Source organism: Manis pentadactyla, chromosome X, assembly GCF_030020395.1.
Source record: "Manis pentadactyla isolate mManPen7 chromosome X, mManPen7.hap1, whole genome shotgun sequence".
Taxonomy (NCBI): Eukaryota; Metazoa; Chordata; class Mammalia; order Pholidota; family Manidae; genus Manis; species Manis pentadactyla.
In genome coordinates this window covers 62,845,514-62,860,797 of record NC_080038.1, presented here as the reverse complement: position 1 = coordinate 62,860,797, position 15,284 = coordinate 62,845,514, and the positions used below count along the sequence as shown (strand labels likewise).

General features: G+C 50.2%; 1 protein-coding gene across 8 annotated transcripts in view; it reads right to left on the bottom strand.

Moving 5' to 3' along the window:
• Positions 1–2,488: 2,488 nt before the first annotated feature.
• DLG3 (discs large MAGUK scaffold protein 3) overlaps positions 2,489–15,284 on the bottom strand; it is a 56,784-nt gene continuing 43,988 nt past the window's right edge. For 5 of the 8 annotated variants that reach the window (XM_036907309.2, XM_036907312.2, XM_057495544.1 and 2 more), the window contains 10 exons: positions 12,475–12,651; positions 12,168–12,243; positions 11,269–11,368; positions 7,756–7,797; positions 6,459–6,509; positions 5,770–5,871; positions 5,047–5,219; positions 4,530–4,639; positions 4,134–4,225; positions 2,489–3,163 (listed from right to left, as the gene is read on the bottom strand). In XM_036907309.2, the coding sequence (XP_036763204.1) occupies positions 3,057–3,163; positions 4,134–4,225; positions 4,530–4,639; positions 5,047–5,219; positions 5,770–5,871; positions 6,459–6,509; positions 7,756–7,797; positions 11,269–11,368; positions 12,168–12,243; positions 12,475–12,651 (1,030 nt within the window). In that variant the 3' untranslated portion in view covers positions 2,489–3,056. Of the gene's footprint in view, positions 3,164–4,133; positions 4,226–4,529; positions 4,640–5,046; positions 5,220–5,769; positions 5,872–6,458; positions 6,510–7,755; positions 7,798–9,439; positions 9,486–11,268; positions 11,369–12,167; positions 12,244–12,474; positions 12,652–15,284 lie in introns of all 8 variants that reach the window. The other 3 variants (XM_036907310.2, XM_057495543.1, XM_036907311.2) reach the window with 3 other exon arrangements.

The following is a 15,284-nucleotide window of genomic DNA, read 5'->3' as shown; positions in this document are numbered from 1 at the left end:
TAGCGAACTTGCCCGGGGCTGAAACCCATTGGCAAGACACGGGGCTTTTAGCCATGAGGGCACAGCCGCACTTTTAAGGGTCAGGGGCTGTCTGCCTTTGGTGTGTGCCAGTTACCTAGTATCTTCCCACTGGGGCCGAATTTTATTCAGCTGTGCCTCCTCTAGGAAGGACAGGTGCTTTGAAGAGCATCACCACAGCGTGGTTACAGGCCAGCTTTTTTGTTCTGTTTGCACTTAGGAGCTGGATCTCCTTATGTTCCCACGGAGGCCACTGGGGACTCCTTTTGTCAGGCTGCCTTCTAGCAAGTGAGAGAATGTGGAAAAGCAGCACCCTGCCAAATGGAAAGCACCACAAATGGGGAAGGGCCACCGCCCTCACTGGGGTGCAGCCCACACATGGCAGGGCTGCTCAACCGCCATCATCATTCCTGAACTTAATTACAGGTGTACCTCCTCGGGCTTCTTCTCCACACAAGTTGCAGGGACATTGGCCAAATCTTAAACACCAACTTTAAGCACTCCTCACTTCAGAGGGCCATAGGCCTGACTGCCACCTCATTTTCCCTTGGGATCTCCAGGCTTTCTGGAAACACTAGTAGTGGGCAGGCCAGCCTTTTCTGACTACAGGTATTACCCAGTTCCCTGCTGCTGACTTGGGTCTGCTTTCTCTAACGAATGTCTTTGCTGCACCTCTATCTTGTGCACCTTTTGGGAAAACGTCAGTTGGCACCGTGCAAGTGGACACCCCGATCCCACCCTGACGGGTGCTGAGGCAGAGTCAGCATGGAGATGAGCATGTAGCTTTCACAAAGGGCCTGCCACAGCCATAGAGATCTAGGATCATCCAGAGGCAAGCCTGACCCTATCAGCCGATAGTCACTAAGTAGACAGCCTTTTGGCCCCCAAACAAAGGTTTGGGATGCTTTCCCCCCTGAGGTACCCCCACCTTCCCTTCTCAGCTCCTTCAAGAAGGTCTCTGAGCCACAGTTCATTGCAACTATTGTTTATTAAAAAATATATGTCTCCTTGGAAGGAACACTGGTAAACCAACTAGTTGCCATGCTTGCTTTCAATCTTTGCTTTTCTTCCCTGGGAGGGGTAGAGAGCTGAGCATCATTCAGAACACATCACTTAACCTCTGAGACATCACCATGCCCTGCTCACCCCTCCTCGCCAGAGTCACCATCAGCCATCACTTCATCTCTCTTTGCCTTCAAGCCAGTGTACTGCCCAGGTTAAGCTGCTACCCTCTTTCCCCTCACTCTGGCCTCCACACTGGACAGTTAGCCTCATGATGCTGGCAGGAGAACCGTTAACAGGTTTCCCAAACTTGGCAGGTAGCACTCAAAGCATATTCAACACGGCATCTCCTGCATGGGTCATGACACGATGGACTGGGAAACCGCACACTCAACCCCAAGGCCGAGCATATCCATACCTCTCCCATGTGTCATGCCTCTGGCATGGAGGCAAGGGAGGCCTGGCAGTGTCAGAAGAGCACAGTGGGCTGAGGACGGGCCCAAGCCACACTGAATCCCTGCACCTGTGGTTGGAGAACAACTTCCTTGACCACAGTCACTGCCATCTGAGCCTGGGAAGAAGCAACAGGTTTCACATCTCACCAGTAAGGGAATCTTAGCTCCTCAACTCAAACTGACAGCATCAGAGTCTACTTTCTTCCTAAGGAACAGTAAGGTACCAGCTGCCAGTGAGGGGCTGTGGTGGGGCACAAGGCAGCGGAAGAACACCTGCAGTTAAACCTCTTGGCGCTCGGCTGGCCACGCCCGGTGCTGTCCTTCTCACTGAGCCCCACAAAGGGGCCCCAGGTGTCCCTGGCAGGTGAGTGAGGGGACCGCTGCAATAGAGCCCCAGCTTCTGCACCCCCCCATTCTCCCAGCCCCCACTTCCCTCTTGCTGCCTGGACAGCCCCCCCACTCGATCACAAGGCCTGCTCCCCCAGGCAGCACGAGCCTCAAGAACACTATGAAACTGAATTCTACGCATTCACTTAAATAGTTAAAAGTAAAACTGGGGATAATGGAAAGGCTGACACAGTAGCACAACATGGTTTTGGTTTACAGCAGCTTAAAAAAGAACAAAAAGGAAACCTCTCATGCAGACACATCAGGTGGCATAAAACAATAGGCAATTTAATATGGAGCATCCTTAGCCATTCTCTCTTTCCACACACAGGGCTGACTGCACCTCAAGGGCAGCAGCTGCTTTAGGGTCAAATCTCCAACCCTCTCACCCCCAGGCAAAGGCCCTTCCTTGCAGGCCTTCTGCTCACCCTCTCCTAGAGAAAATCCCAGCTCTCAAGAGAATGACCAAATGTAGGGCCTTGGTACAACACTTCCTACCTACCATTTTCAATCCCTCCCCAACCAGTTGGGATAGAAGATGCCATCTAATTGGAATATGAAAATTAAAGCATTTCTCTAATAACATAGTACCATTGATGAAGTCTCCATAGATTTTCTAGTCAAAATGTGTGTGAATATATATATATTATATGAGAGTGTATAATATATATATATAATAATTTCTATATATTTTATATAAATTACATATATATATCTATATATAAATATTTTCTGTCGCCATTATATAGCGCTGTTCGGAGCTGCGTGACGGCAGTACAGAGCGGTAGACATGCCCAGGAGCACCTTGTCCCACGGCACGTGGAGCTCACTTCACAAGCCGTGCAGCTGCCCCGAGTCTGTCTTCCCATCAGTCCTCCTCTCTTCTCTTTGCTCCGCTTGGTTTGGATGAAACAATGACTCCGGCAGGTCTGCACCAGTGCTAGTGCTGGGGGAAGGTCCATGCGGGAATGGGCACAGCCACACGATGAGTGAGATGGCATCATCCCCAAAAATAAACTAAAACAAAACCAAAATTTAAAAAGAACAGGACTAGAAAACTCAATTTTTTTGACATAGCTAAAAAAGGGGACAAGAACAGTAGTCGTTTGTTCTCCCAGTGGGGACAGGAATGAAGGAGGAGGGAAGAGGGACTTGATTTCTTCTGTTCACAAGAGAATGGTTGGGGGGTGTTCTTCAGAGTTTTTCAGGGGATGGGACCCAAATGTAGTGCCCCGACTGGTCCTCAATGATTTGTTTGATTTTGTTATAAATCTCCTCCAGTGAGTCACCCTGTACAATGGCTAAAGGGAAAAGGAAAACACAATTATTACTATGATCTGCACCCCCCCAAGCCCAGCAACGCGGCCCATCCCGATTACCCCACAGCTCAGTCACATGAGATGCACACCAGACGCAGGCTGGGTTGCCCCAGTTGGCTGGCTGCAAGCAGAGGGTGGCAAGAGACGCCAGCCGGCACACCAGACTCAAGGCTTAAAGTCAGCTTGTTGAGACAGTAAGACCAAGTAGCAATGAATATGAAGACGTGTTGTTCAAAGATGTTGACCGAGCACCCATCAGATGCCAAACCTTGCAGTTCATATCACTCTTGGCTGCCAGGAGGACAGCAGCTGGTCATTCTAAAGCAGCTTTACTCAAAGACCTGGAAAATCTTGGTTATCCAGACAAGGAGCTGAAAGCCACCATTGTGGCAAAAGGCAGTGCTCCTGGGGCCGTCACATCTGCTCTAGGTCACAAGTCAGCCTGGCACACAAGGACCCAGACGCTAACAGCAAAGGGAGCTCCAAAGGCTGAGATGTGAGCGTCCAGCTGAGAGTCCCCCCCACCCCACCCTCACCTGAAGAGCATCACTATGAACCAGGGCTCTCAGCGCCAACCCATGCGTATAGTGCACTGGACTTTAGACAACTGGAACACCTCCCTGAATGTTTATGCAGTATCTAAACATGCAAAGCCAAGGGCTGGATGGGGTGGGGAGTTCAGAGGGAGGGAAACAAGCAACGTAGGGAGCCTGCAACCTAGTAGGAAGCCGCAGACAGAATGAACACAACAATCTCAAGCAGCATTGGCTGATGGTGGTCGACCCTGAAACAGCTCTGGTGCACTGGCTGGTGGGAGGGAACCCAAGCCCTTTGGACAGCTTGGAGCCCCAAAGCCTGCAAGAACTCGGCAAGGTACCCAGCCTCTTGGGAAGACGTACAGAGGAGGGGCTGGCCGGTCCCCCGCCACCCACCAAGCAGCAGGGGCTCGTACCTGTGAAGTACTCCCCAAACTCCTGCTCCAGTTTCATGGCTTTGTCATAGATCTTATTCGCCTGCTCGTACGTCTGCCGTCGGTTCATCTCCCTGCCAGACACCGGAGACAAATAGCCCCAAACTAGATTGTTTTGGTTTACATAAAGGATTGTTCCAGGCTCCCTGAAAACCCACTCAGCTGCTGAGAGTAGCCGTGGCCCACTGCTCCACGCCTTCCTCAAGTTCTGCAGGTCAGAAAGCCCAACCAGATCAGGAGCCTCATTAGCCAGAGCTGGGGTGCAGGCTTTCCTGAGCTTCTGTGGGTCTTACCCCCACCCAGCAAACCACTTCATCTCTGTTTCCCTTCCAGGGCTCTTCACCAGCTGGGACTGCCTGAGTCTCAGCAAATACTCACATAAGCGCTTCGATGGACTTGGGCTTGATGAAAACGGCAATGGGGTAAAGCTGAGCTTGCTGCAGCCTCTTGATGGCATTGCCAGAAACATCCAAGATGCAGTGCTTGCCCTGCACAACAAAGACTGGCATGAGCCTGCCTGGTCCCTGTCTCCACAGCCCCAAGCGCTTACCTAGACGAAACCCCAATGTCCCCCCTAGAGGGAACCCAGGGCCCCAGGGAAGCCTGGCAGATTCTACCCCTACAGTGCCCAGGCTCCACATTTTGCTCTTACTACCCAGAACATGCCACACAGGCAGAAGTCCCCATTCAGGTGGGTGGCGCTCAAGGGTAGGCTGCATAGGTGACAGGTACCTCCATCCCGGGGCAGGAGGTGTGCAGTGGGCATGGCTTCGGTCAGCAGCGCTGCCTGGTAGGCCCTGTGCTGGGAGGATGGAGCCAAGTGCAACCTGGGCAGCAGCATTTCTGCATTTCCCGAGGGTTACCTAGCAGGGCCAAGAATTGCCCCTCTCCTTACCCTCTCAGCCACTGCCCGCACTGACTGGATGCTGGTCCCATAGAGATTATCGTTGAACTGGCCTGCCTCGATGAACTTATTGTCCTGAATGTCCTTCTCCATCTGGTCTCGGGATGCCACAAAGTGGTAGTCTTGTCCATCCACCTCATTATCACGCCGAGGCCGAGTAGTATCTGAAGGAAGAAAGGTAGAGACCGTGTGCCCTGAGGACAATGGCCTGCCCCAAGCCACAAGAGCGGATTTGCTCCTCTCTCACCTGGGGCTCAGGGTCCTGCCAGTGTTTTTCAGATGGGGCAGGGGAAGGAACAGCTGGGAAGAGGTTTATCTTCCCTACTTCTCTTCTGAACCACCAGATCTCACATGGGGGTGATCCACTGTCCCTTAAACTAGACCAGAAAGGTGGGGCTTCCTGGACCAAGACATGGCAGAGCCTGGCACATGGAGTATGTGGGCCAGTGAACCTAATGAGCTGTCCAGGGGGCCGTGTCATGAGGCTGCTCAAGCTTCTCTCCAAAAGAGCAAGCAGACCAGGCTGCTGACTCAGCCCTTCCCATGCCATCAGCTTTGGGGGAACCTACTGCTGCCTAATCTCTTCCAGGGTGTTGGATGCACCATGTCCCCAGAGAACCCTAGAACCCGGCCCCAGAGCCTTTACATAAAACAGCAGAGCAACAACTCCTAGGCTACCAACGCCTTCCCCCCAAAGTGTTCCTGGCCTCTTACGTGGCACACAGGATCCAAATTTATGTGGGAACTCTGAAATCAGGTCATCATTGACTCTGTCCTTCATTGGGCCCAAGATGATCACAGGCCTTGCATAGTGAACTGGAAAAAGAGCACATAGAGATGGTGAGCAAGGTCCCCAACTGGACAGCGTGTCCTACCTCCAACATCTGCCTGGGACACGGAGGCTCTGGGACTGCCGCTCAGACAGGGCAGGGCATCTGCAGCCATTCTCTAACTACAAAGACATCAGAGAGCCTTTAATTTGGGAATATCTAAGTCCAAGGCAAGTCTGAAATCAAAAGCATCTCCCCTTACAAGATTCAGGAGACACTTCTGCATGGGCACCAGCAGCTGAGCAAGGATTTTTCAGAGCAGCCACGAGAGGGAGGGACCAGGACTTTCTTTTAGTAGTGGCCACACCCACTGAAATCAGCCTCTGCTGTCCTTGTAAATCTGTCCTGGCTGCAGGAAGGCATCCAGGCAGTGAGCAAAGCCAGGGTGCCCACTGGCTGGCCTTCCTCCCCACTTCTCTGTGACACTTGGAGGAAGCGGCCAGGGGCTGAGCAAGCAGCAGGCTGTGCCTCCCCACACATCACCCCTGTCCCTCTGCTGCCACAGCCAACTGCTGTGTCGGGCCCCATGACCAGGGACTAGTTTGAAGGCAAGACTCTCAGAAGGGGGCTTACTTTCTTGCCGTGTCACTGGCTCATATGACAAAATAGCATCCTCTTGTCCTTCTGCAACAAAAAAGGGAGATACATCATTTTTAGATGTAACATATCATTAGCTTTTTATAATCTAACTCCCCATGTCCTCATCTCCCTGCCACATTCACTTTGCTCCCACCTCTGCCAGCAAGCAGCCTCGTCAGGTGGTACATGCCCACCCCTGCCCTGTAGGCCTGTCTGCTACCCACTGAGCACAGGAAGCCCTTCACCACCCCTGGACAGGAGTCAGGGGGCCTCTTGTTCAGCGAAATATGGCTGACCAAAGGGACGTGACCCAGAAGCCATAAAATCTCCACCCCAAACCCCCATTTCTCAGGAACTGTCTGACAGGCAACAGTCAGCTGTGTTCAGTTGCCCTCCTGCTCTGGTAAAATTCACAGGGAAGCTTCAGCTGGTCAAGACACACTGTCCATGTCCCCAAATCTTTGGCCTAACTCTGCCCTTCCAGGGGTCTATCTATCACTACCCCTTCACCAAAAGAAGTATCCAGAAAAGTGGCAAAAGGCTGGGATAAGGTCCCCAGCGCCCTTCAGGAACAAAGCTAAGCCCTGTTCTCTCCTCCTGGCAGGGCCCTGTATATCCTAACAATAATGTGTATTTCCTACGACAGTCACCATGCCATTTGATGAGATGCCTGGAGGTCCTCGAGTGGCTGACAGTAGTGAGGGAAGGCAGCAGTATGTACCTCAAGCCCAGGGTAACTGCTTTCAAGTTTCCTCTGAGCCTGGGCCCCAAGGGCAGCTTTTATAGGCCTCCAGCCACTTAATTCCTGAGAGGCCAATGCCGCCAAAGTTCATGGGGTTTGAATCATGGATTCTCTGACCTGGTCAGAGCATCTTGGAAGGAATACTGGGCAGTTACCTGACCATTTTGCACAGCACAAGGCTAGGACAACACCCCACAGAAAGCATTTTTCTTTCAGTCCCTGAGCAAATCCACAAAACTGGTAGCACCTACTGCCCGTAATACGCACAGCAGGGATTTGCTCACTGGCAGCCCACTCTCCTAGGGCACTGGGGATGCTTTCAAATCAAGTTCTGGCCAGAAGTGCAGAGCTTACAGTCTCCTTGAACCCACGGCCTAAATCCTATCCCACAAGGACCAAATGGCCACAGCATTTCCAGGATCTCCAGTGTACATGGCTAAAAAGAGCACTAGCCTCTGAACAGACATGACAGCTGTGCGACACTGGAATGAGGATGGCTGGGACGCATGGTGGGGCTATATGACATGGGGCAGCATGACACACACTTACTGGAACTGCTTTCGCTGTCACTGGTGTTGGATGTCACTCCCTCTGCAAAGCCAACAAGAAAGAGACTCCGGTTCAGAACACACCACGGAGAGGTCACACGAGTACAAAACTCAAATGCTCCAGGAGTGAGACAGTGAGCTGCTGACCACATCAGGCCATAGGAGGCCTGCCACATCCAGGCTGCCACTGGGAGGCACAGCTCCAATCCATAGCCCCTGGCCACCTCAGACTTGTCCCCAAAGCCCTCTTGATCTGCCAGGTCCCTCCCTATACACTATGAGCCTTCCATCCTTCGGCAGCAGCCTCTTTATCTGAGCCAGACAAAAGGACTCAGGTGGCTCCCAAATACCATCTCAAAATTCATTTCCCAAGGCTACCAGTTGGAAAGGAAAGGCAGTGACAGGAGCAAAGAGAAGTCAAGGGACCAGGCTGCTGCTCTGGCATCACCTCCCCAAGACACGGCCCCTGCAGTGCAGAACTAAGGGGCCAAGCACCAGGTGGGCCGTGCAGTCACAGTGGCTGATGCTGTGCCCAGTGCATGGACTGACAGCCCTCCCACCGCCGCTACCCAGGAGGGCCTGGCTTCTGTGGTGACAGGAGAGTGCCTTCCGCCACCAGAAGACACACCTGTCAAAACACATTGACAACAAATAGATGAATAACATTTGGAGGACAAGATGGCCCTTCTGTCTCAGCCCGCTGGGACCTGCCACATCTGGGTATGGGGGGATCAGCGGCACTCAAAGGAAGCCCAGAGCACAGTGTGGCCCAAACAGAGCCCACCACTCCCAAGATGACAGGTGAATGAAGATGAAACATGGACACAACAGACTATGGAGAGACAGTGCTCGTTTCAGCCAAGAGAACACCGTTCCCAACTAAGATATGCTGTGGCCCCGCAGGAAGACCTAGCTGAGTCACCCTCCATGGCTAGTTCCTGAGGAGTCCCCTGAGGAAGCTCCCTTCCCTTCCCTCCCTTATTACTTGTTGAAGGAGAGTACACACTGGCAGAAGCTGCCCGGCATGGCTGCATGTATGTGTGCCTCTGTGCACAGCGGGGAAGCTAAGGCCCTATCATCTAAGCCTCTTTGTGTTCCATGCTAGGACCATTTTCTGGAGAGGAGAGGCAGTCAGTTTTCCCAAGCTGAAGCACTAGATATAGATGGTCCCTCAATGCTGCTGAGGCCCCCACCAACTCAGCCCCATAAAGATGCTCCGGGGCAAAGCTGGCCTGCTTTGCTGAGGCCCCTGGACCAGTTGGGACATCCCAGGTACATGCTGGGTAAAGGGCTTCACAGCACTCTTGGCCCTAGTTAGAGACTGAAACTCAAACCAGTTTTGAGCCCAATTCTGTAGAGCTGTGTCACTGGGATAAGAATCTGACCAGTGGGCCCCCCTCACCTCAACAGGCTAGAGATGAACTTGCCTCACTTCTAAGGTGGGGTGACAAAATGGCTCCCCACAACTTCAAGGACAAAAGGAGAACACAAATATGAATGATAGGCTTTTATTAAGGGCACCAGGGGTCCAGAGCCAAAGCGTGACATTCACAGTCACTTGTCCCTCCTCCGGCTCACAAACCTTTGCCCCCACCACCCTCCCCTCCCCCACATCCCTGCACCCCCAACCCCAGCATCTCCATTCATGCCAGAAATATAGTTAATGGTGTGGAAGTTTGACTTACTCAGGTTCTTTGCTCCATAATAATCGTCACTTAACCCAGGGAAGTCCTGATTTCACAGACAGCAAGGACAGAGGGAGGGAGGGAAAGAATTGGGGAGAAGAGAGAGAATAGAGAAAAGAGACAAGGGGAAGGAAGAATACAGAGCTAGGTGAGCATTAGTGACAGAAGTATGAAATACTATGAAGACCTATAACCACTGTGAGGTGGAGAACTCTGCTAAAGAAAGAACATCCCAGGTCAGAGGAGATGCCTGGACTCCCACTGCCCCATTCACTGCCAGAGGGCCTTGGAGTGGACTGCCTTTCTAGGCAGTCTACAGCCTACAGGCCAACAAGTAGGGCAGTGACTTTTCAAGGCTTACAGTACCTGTTTTGATTCAATTTGTGGTTACAGAGCCCAGCTCCTGCTGTGCCCCTGAAATCACCATCTCCCTCTGAGGGGGCACAGGGGAGTGAGTCCCTAGTGCAGCAGGGAGCGGGCAGAAGCGTCATCACCCAGTCCCAACCCACACTGTCCAAACTGCTCAGAGAAAGCTCCATGTAGGCTGAGGTGTGCCTTGCAAGCTGACCTGGGAAGAGCTCAGCTTCTGGAGAAGAACTAGGCAGTTTTCAACTCTCACCCAACAAGCAAACCCACTGCCCTTAGCCAGGCCCTGCCCAGTGCCCTCCCCAGGCTGGGCTCACCGCGGAGGTCCGGGGACTCATCCAGTGAACTGTGGTGACGTCACCTCAAGCATCTGTCCCAGATCATCTCCTGTGGCTCAAGAGCAGAGCCAACTGCACCCAGTACTTATTTAGCTCCCCAGGACGGTGAGCCATACCCTCCATCTGGATGACAGCACACCTGCGTCTACTAGCTACCACCCCAGATGGCAGTGACCTACGTGTACCAGGGCCGTGAATCAGTTTGGCCTAGAAGAAGTCCCTAGAAAAACTAATCAGTCTTCTGCCAGTTCCATAGCCTGGGACACCAAGACCCTTCTTTGTGAGGTGGAAGAGGAGAGATTTACAATTCATAAGCCATGTGAGAAATATTTCACCAGCCTGACCTGGTGTTTAAAGTTAGGGTCACAGCAGAACTTTTCTGATACATATGGTAAATAAGAATATTTCACGGGATCAAACTGGTTCTTAAAAGTTCCTTTAGCTCAGCTTTATAGCCTTTTCTACCAAACCAGCTTTGTTTCTCAATACATCTTCGGATAATTTGGCCAATGTTGAGGCATTCCACCCCTCCATGTCAATTCCTTTAAGTGGGAAGGATTTTACTTTGAAAGCTGGCTCTGTAAGCACTCTGGGATGACAGTGAGTCTGTTAGAGCCACGTGATAACTTAGGTGCATATGCACATGCATGTGATTCAAGAAGTAGGCCTGACTCCAGGTGTCCAGGGAAGAAAAGGCTCTTCTCTTGACACAGATGAGTGATGCTGAGGAAAAGAAAACACAAGTGGAAGAAGGCAGGAGAGAAAGACTGAGTCCTCACACCTGGTTCTCTTGTCTGTACCTGACACCGGGGCTGAGAGCTGCTCATCATCACAACAGCAGAGCTCGGCCTGGCACTCCCTGGGCCAGGGACATCCTGGTAGACCAGCCCTGGGACCAGTTCTACTCAGAGCCTCCAACATTCTTTCAGACTGAGGAGCTGGACAAAAAAACCAGCGTCTACTTGCACAGACCAATTTCTACCCTGACTACAAAGAAGCATGTGCACACACATACACACCTGTGCACACACACACTTTCCCCGGTTTCTCATAGAGGGCGGAGCAAATGAGGTGGCAAGGGTGGGGCTGTGGGCAGTCTGCTCTCTGAACCCTGCTGCTACTTACGTTCCTGTATGCTGCTCTCCTGGGCCATGTTTTCTTTGCTCTTGTAAAATGGAAACTTTCGAGAGAGGCGGAAACTCTTTTTACGTTTCGTTTTGATCGACTGTGAAAGAACATGAAGATGGAGGGGAAGGACAGAAAAAAAAACAACAATGGATTTTAAAGCATGCAAGGAAAACTAAAATGGAGACAATGAAGAGCTAAATAAAAGACCATCTCTCACAAATGGAGTCTATGAGATTAAATGAAAACTGATGTAGGAGGAAAATTATGTTTACAGGAAAATGTTGTAGGGTTGTTAGAGGTTTCTACCCAAGCCAGACTCACAGCGCTCACTAGTACTTCCTAAAGGACAAAGGTCCCCATAGCCTCCTGTACACATGCCCTAAGGTGCCACTGACATACATGGAGCCATCTACTCCCTCTCTCCTCCCTTTACTGCTCCAGAAGTTCTTTGGCCTGTGAAGCTCACAGAAGAAGAGGGGTGAATACAGAGGGCCCTCATGCCTCATTTGCACACTGAAGGGTGGCCAGAGCTCTGAGGCTGACCCTCCTGGCTGGATGAAGAAGTCAGATTCTGCTCAGGGTCCCCACAGCTCCACCAGGGTCTACAGCCAGGGAGACACCCACGAGTGGTTTCATGTGCTCCAAGTAAGCCAGCCTTCCAGACAGTTCAACTCTAATACATCTTCCAGAACCAGTCACCCAGGGGGAAGAGTACAGGTTTGTGAGTGCCCTTTCTCTGCTTTCTGAAAAGCAGTCAGTATTTGGATAGCACAAAGCCAGCTCCCTGAAAAAAAGAGATTCTGTTGTGTGCCCCAGTTCTCTCATCTACCATACAGACTCCAGGTTTCTTACTCCTCTTCACATATTGGCTGACTTCCTTGGGGATCCCCACTTACCCTGTTTGACTCAATCATCCCCGTCCTGGCATGGAACTTCACGGTTTTCAATCGAGCTCGCTCTTTCTTTTCCACCCTATTTTGGAGTCAGAAAGAAGTCCTGTTACTGCCAGTGCATGGTCTCAGCAGCCACTTTTTAGTTCACTGAGTCATAACCACATCCTGAACACCACCTTGCTATCAAAAAGGAATTATAATAACAAAGCACATCAGCTGCCCTGAAGCACCTTTTAGTATCATAAGTGATAAGGAAATCAATACCAAGAAGAGGGCATGGAAGGCCTCCCTCATGACCATGACAGCTCACCTCTTTTTACTGGGGATCACACCAATCTGCTCACTTTCCCCATGTGGGGTCACCAGTCTTGCCTGCCACCACTCATCATCAGAGGCATTAATAACATGAAGGATGTCACCATAGGAGAAGCTGAGCCCCTGGCTTGGCAGGCAGCTATCCCGAGTCCGGTCATAATCAAACAGGGCCCTGAAATACACAGTGGAAGATGAAGTCATCATCTCAGCCGAAACTGCCAGGAGACTGGCACCCGGGAAGGATGGTGCAGGAAGGCCAACCCAGAGAGTCCCCGGAGACCCGGTGGCCTCACAGCAGATGAGAAGTAATTCTCCACGAGATCACATCTTTCTTTCAGTCCCAGCATTGCCAGTATATGCCCCATTCTCCCAACAAGGAGCATAAGGGAAGTCCCCTGCGAGTCCCATCTCCTCCCAGCTTCTGGACACAAGGCGAAAGTCCAAAATAGAACATGATCAACAGTCTGCTCTTTCACCCACATCCTAGAGAAACAAGTTAGCTCTACCAATGGGCTTTTTTCAGTTTACAAACATATCTTCAAAGAGTAGTTGAAGATAGGGCAGAAAAATGTTAACCACTACCTCAAACAATGAATTGTAAATGCTGTAGAAACACAAAAGAAAAACGGGTCCTGTGCCCCAAAGGAAAAGCTAAGGCTGATGTCGACCTACCTGAGGATAAAGTTGGAAGGGACCCTATGAAGGAGTCTCTGAGATCACTCATACAGGGGGAAATGGGGCTCAGGGAGGAAGAGTAATGTGACCTAGGTCTCAGACCTAATGACTGGACCAGGACCCAGGTCCTCTGACCAGACGTGCAGAGGAAAGAGATAAAGGGGGAGGTGGGAGAAAGTGGGGGAGGCAGCTCTACCACTGGACTTACGGAACAAGGAGACCCACTTGGCTGCAGCTGGGAGTCCAGAAATGCAGTGGAAATAAAGGTCTGGGGAAAATTCCAGAAGACCTTGAATAAACCTGACCCAGTGGCCCCTGAAGCTGTCAGAGAAGGAAGTGAGGCTCTCAGAAGAGCCTTAGGAACATTAGCCCACATCATAGGTAATAGGAATGGTGGGTGTGGGGAGGCAGGGGTGGGATTTGAACGCAAATTTAAACTATCCACATATAAGCTCAATCCTTCAGGAGCCACTACTGACTTGGCTCTGGTGAAGCTGGTACTTTGCACCAGAGTTCCCTGCTCAGGCAACAAACTCACCTGCATGAAGGGTCTACTCTTCTCATCCACTGCCTCTCTCCTCACAGGGAGTCACCACAAATGGGTGGGCTCAGTGAGAAGTTCATATTTTTCTACTTGCAATCTAGGCACTGTCTTCTTCATACTGTCTGTTAACATCTTCGCACAGCCAGCCCGGCAGATTTCCCAGAACCAGCTCCAAGACTTAGATGTCTACCTGCAATGTGCAGGCTGTGGCTCAGCAGGCAGCTGCAAAGTAAAACCAACTACTTCCCCATGTGCAGGCCCAAAAGAAATACAGAATGTAGTAAAGCCATTGAGAAGGAATTACCCAGCTTGCTTTTTTAAACCTTTTGAAACAGAATCCTTAAGAAATCAGTGTCAGATTATTTGAAAAGGAAAATACCCAAACTCTGACAATAAGCCCTTTATCTCCCTCAATTTCCACACTCAGAGCATTAAGGAGAGAAGCTGAGGTTCATCAACAGATTAAGGAGGCACTCTGTCCATGAGCTGCTTTCTGGGCTCTCTGCGCAGAATCAAACCAGGCTGCGTTCGCACTGCATTCGAAATTGAGTTTCCTAAAGCCAGGCAGGCATTCCGTCATATGTTCTCACAGAGACGGGCATGCTGAAGACCTTATTCTAAGTGACAATCAGAAACACTAAATGTCATCACAGGCTCCAAAGATGAAAACAAATGTAGAAAGGAAAAGAACAGAACTTGGCTTAAGTGTGAATTAGTTTGGGGATGGAGGGAAGGAAGATGTTGAAATGAATTAGAGGAGAGATTGGGATGAAGCTGTAAAAGACTTGAAGGGAGAGTTTACTGGTTACAAGTTTAAAACATAACATGGACAATCCGATATATATTTAGCACCTGACAGAACCATACTTGACCTTTGGCAACAGCAGGAAGAAGCTGGAGCATATATGGTAAGGTGGATGTAAACATGTTTTCTGGATGTCTGGATGGTAACTTATTGGTAATTTTTTAAACATATGAGATTTAAATAGAAGTAATATGCCAGTTTAATTCCAAGATGAATTTCAGATACCTGACAACATTAAAACACGTACAACATGAGCTAAGTGCAAACAAGTGTGTGCACATCCTCGGATTGTCCGCGAGCTGGGTAATTCCTCCTCCATGGTTTTACTACATTCTGTATTTTCCACAGCACTCAGCCATCCTTCCTCCTGTTCTCCCAAATTAGTTATGTCACATCTTTTGGTGAACAATGTTTAGTTTTACATTATTATGTAAATGGTATCCATAGAGGACTATACCCCCTTTCTTATAAACTTTTCCTACTGTTTCTTTCCTGGTAGAAATAAATGCCTAATTTTTGTATTTGCTTACATTTCTATGTCCCTATTATTTTCCAGCTCCATTATTTAACACAGAGGGCTATTTAGATTTGCTATTCCTTCTTGTTACAGCTAAAATATCTGAAAGCAGTTGCCTTTGTGGAGCAAGAAAAGGGGAGAATAGGTAAGGGATTAACTTGTTTTGCATATGCTATTGTAACATTTGAGGCTTTATTCTTATGTATTAATTTCATTAAAAGTTAAAGTAGTATATGCTCATTATATAACATTTGAAAACTACAA